General features: G+C 40.6%; 2 protein-coding genes across 2 annotated transcripts in view; one reads left to right on the top strand and one right to left on the bottom strand.

The window, feature by feature from the left end:
- Window positions 1-2,472, bottom strand: part of VPS29 (VPS29, retromer complex component) — a 20,590-nt gene that overhangs the window by 2,574 nt on the left and 15,544 nt on the right. The window lies entirely within an intron of this gene.
- Window positions 1-2,472, top strand: part of FAM216A (family with sequence similarity 216 member A) — an 11,874-nt gene that overhangs the window by 7,567 nt on the left and 1,835 nt on the right. Inside the window, exons 4-6 of the mRNA XM_012809042.2 lie at window positions 360-489; window positions 571-754; window positions 1,301-1,383. Coding sequence (XP_012664496.1) covers window positions 360-489; window positions 571-754; window positions 1,301-1,383 — 397 coding nt within the window. The remainder of the gene's footprint in view (window positions 1-359; window positions 490-570; window positions 755-1,300; window positions 1,384-2,472) is intronic.

The following is a 2,472-nucleotide window of genomic DNA, read 5'->3' as shown; positions in this document are numbered from 1 at the left end:
CCTGGCCATTTTTTGGTTGCAGCCGTCATTGTTGTTTGGCGGGTCCGGGCTGGGGATTCGAACCCGCCACCTTAGGTGTACGTGGCTGGCGCCTTGGCTGCTTGAGCCACAGGCGCCGAGCCTAGGCAGTGGGTTCTTAAACCTCATAGGGCTTCTGAATCACTTGAGTGGAATGGCAAGCAGAGCCACTTGCACTGTTTAAATGGCCATTTCTTTCTCTTTTGGCCAAGCTAACATAGTTGAATCTGCTTAAGTAAATTGTACAGATGGTACAACTCTTCTGAACATTCATCCTTTCAGATAAGGAATATTGCCAACCTGTTCTACAAAGCATACTATCCTCTTATCCCATCTTTTAGCATCCAGAACTCACCATAGGCCAGAAGCGTTATCTGTGCAGTATTGCTAAGATCTATAACGCGAACTATCTGAGGGCGTTAATGAAGAGGCAATATGTGCATGTGATTCAGCGCAGCTCACAAAAGCCAGGCAGGTAAATCTCCAGTTGGTTTCTCACTCATTCTTATAATTAGTGAGAAGGTCTTCTAATAGAGGTGATTTGTATAACAGGTGTCCTAACTCATCACAGGAGCCGCCTCAACTTTCATTACTCACAGAAACAGCATTATCCCTGCACTACATGGCGACACCAGCTGGAGAGAGAAGATTCAGGGCCTTCTGACATTGCAGCTGCATCGGCACCTGAAATGATCATACAGCATTCCCTTTGGCGACCAGGGAGAAACAAAGAAGGGTCTGTTTCTTATTGTATAAAAGGGGAAGAAATGTACCCATTTTATTCGAAGGCCTAAGTGATATTACAACTTGTACTCCCTAGTATGTTCACTTTGCTAAATTCATAATAGGATGAAGAAGCAACACAAGAGGATCATACTTCTCTTATTGAGCTAATTGGAATATGCGACTTTTTTTTGAACATATTTTGTGAAGCTGTAAAAATTCCTTGATCAGCTAGTTATGGACAATTGCCCTTTTCAATTGTGATTTCCACTCAGATTCAAAATGATGCAAATACATCCAAAAGGAAAAATACATGATGCTTCTAGAGAGGCAAAAATTATAAAAAAAGAAGAGGAAAAAGAGATTAAGGATATTCAAACTGCTCTGTAACAGTTAGCTTTGCATCTCAGGATTAATAGCACACAGGAGAATTTGGGGATGGAAAAGGTCTCTTTGGTGATGATGGCAGTTGATAAAAAGAATTTGTGTGATCTTCCATATGCCCTAGCCAGCTATTCACTTTGTTGGCTCCAATTAAAGATATTTCCCTGTTTTATAGGTTAAAAACTGGTTATGCATCTAAAATAAGATGTAAGTCACTGAAGATTTTAGGAAGACCAGGCAGACTGTTCATGCAACCAGGTAAATGTGGAATTTTACACATACGCATTTTTAAAGATCTTATGCTTAAAAAATATTAAACCAAAATAGTTTCATTTCCATTATGAGGCTATCAAAATTTTAGAATGTAAGGCTGCACGTGGTGGCTCATGCCTGTAATCCAAGCACTTTGGGAGGCTAAGGCGAGTGAATTGCTTGAGCTCAGGAGTTCAAGACCAGTTTGAGCAAGGGTGAGACCTTGTCTCTAAAAAATAGCCAGATGTCGGGGTGGTGCCTGTGGCTCAAAGGAGTAAGGCAACGGCCCCATATGCCAGAGGTGGCAGGTTCAAGCCCAGCCCCAGCCAAAACCTGCAAAAAAAAAAAAAAAAAATGAGCCAGGTGTTGTGGTGGGCTAGTCCAAGCTACTTGGGAGGGTAAGGCAAGAGGATCACTTCAGCCAAAAAGTTTGTGGTTGCTGTGAGCTATGAGGCCATAGCACTTTATCCAGGGCAACAGAGTGAGACTCTGTCTCAAGAAAAAAAAATTTAGAATGTAGATTAAAGGTATTTACAGTATCAAGGTCAGAATTTTTCAGAACCCAGAGCCCATAAACATGACTTTTTCATGCCATAGCACATCTTTTATGAGATAATGTCACTTTTGGATAACAACATATTTTATATGGCATCTAGTAGTTTATAAAGGGCTATATCACTTACCATAGCCTCTCCTTTTCCACAAGGTATGTTTTCTAAGACCCCCTAGTGGATGCCTGATATATAGTGTTTCCTATAAATTACATACCTGTGGTAAAGTTTAATTTATAATTAGGCACACGAAGACATTAACAAATAAAATAGAATAATTATAACAAAATACTGTAATAATAGTTAAGTAAACTTGGTCTCTCAAATTATCTTATTGTATTTTACTTTGGGTAACTAAAACCACAGAGTGCAAAAATAAGGAGGGACTACTGTATACCATTTATTTGATATTCAGCAAACCAGTGGAGGCAAGCCAAGCAGGTGATGTTATCAAAATTTAACTCATACGGCTCGGCGCCTGTGGCTCAAGCGGCTAAGGTGCCAGCCACATACACCTAAGGTGGCAGGTTCGAATCCCCAGCCC

Source organism: Otolemur garnettii, unplaced genomic scaffold (genome assembly GCF_000181295.1).
Source record: "Otolemur garnettii isolate 467f Iridium unplaced genomic scaffold, OtoGar3 scaffold00099, whole genome shotgun sequence".
NCBI lineage: Eukaryota > Metazoa > Chordata > Mammalia > Primates > Galagidae > Otolemur > Otolemur garnettii.
Note: the sequence above shows the minus strand (reverse complement) of the source record. Positions and strands in the feature narration are given on the sequence as shown.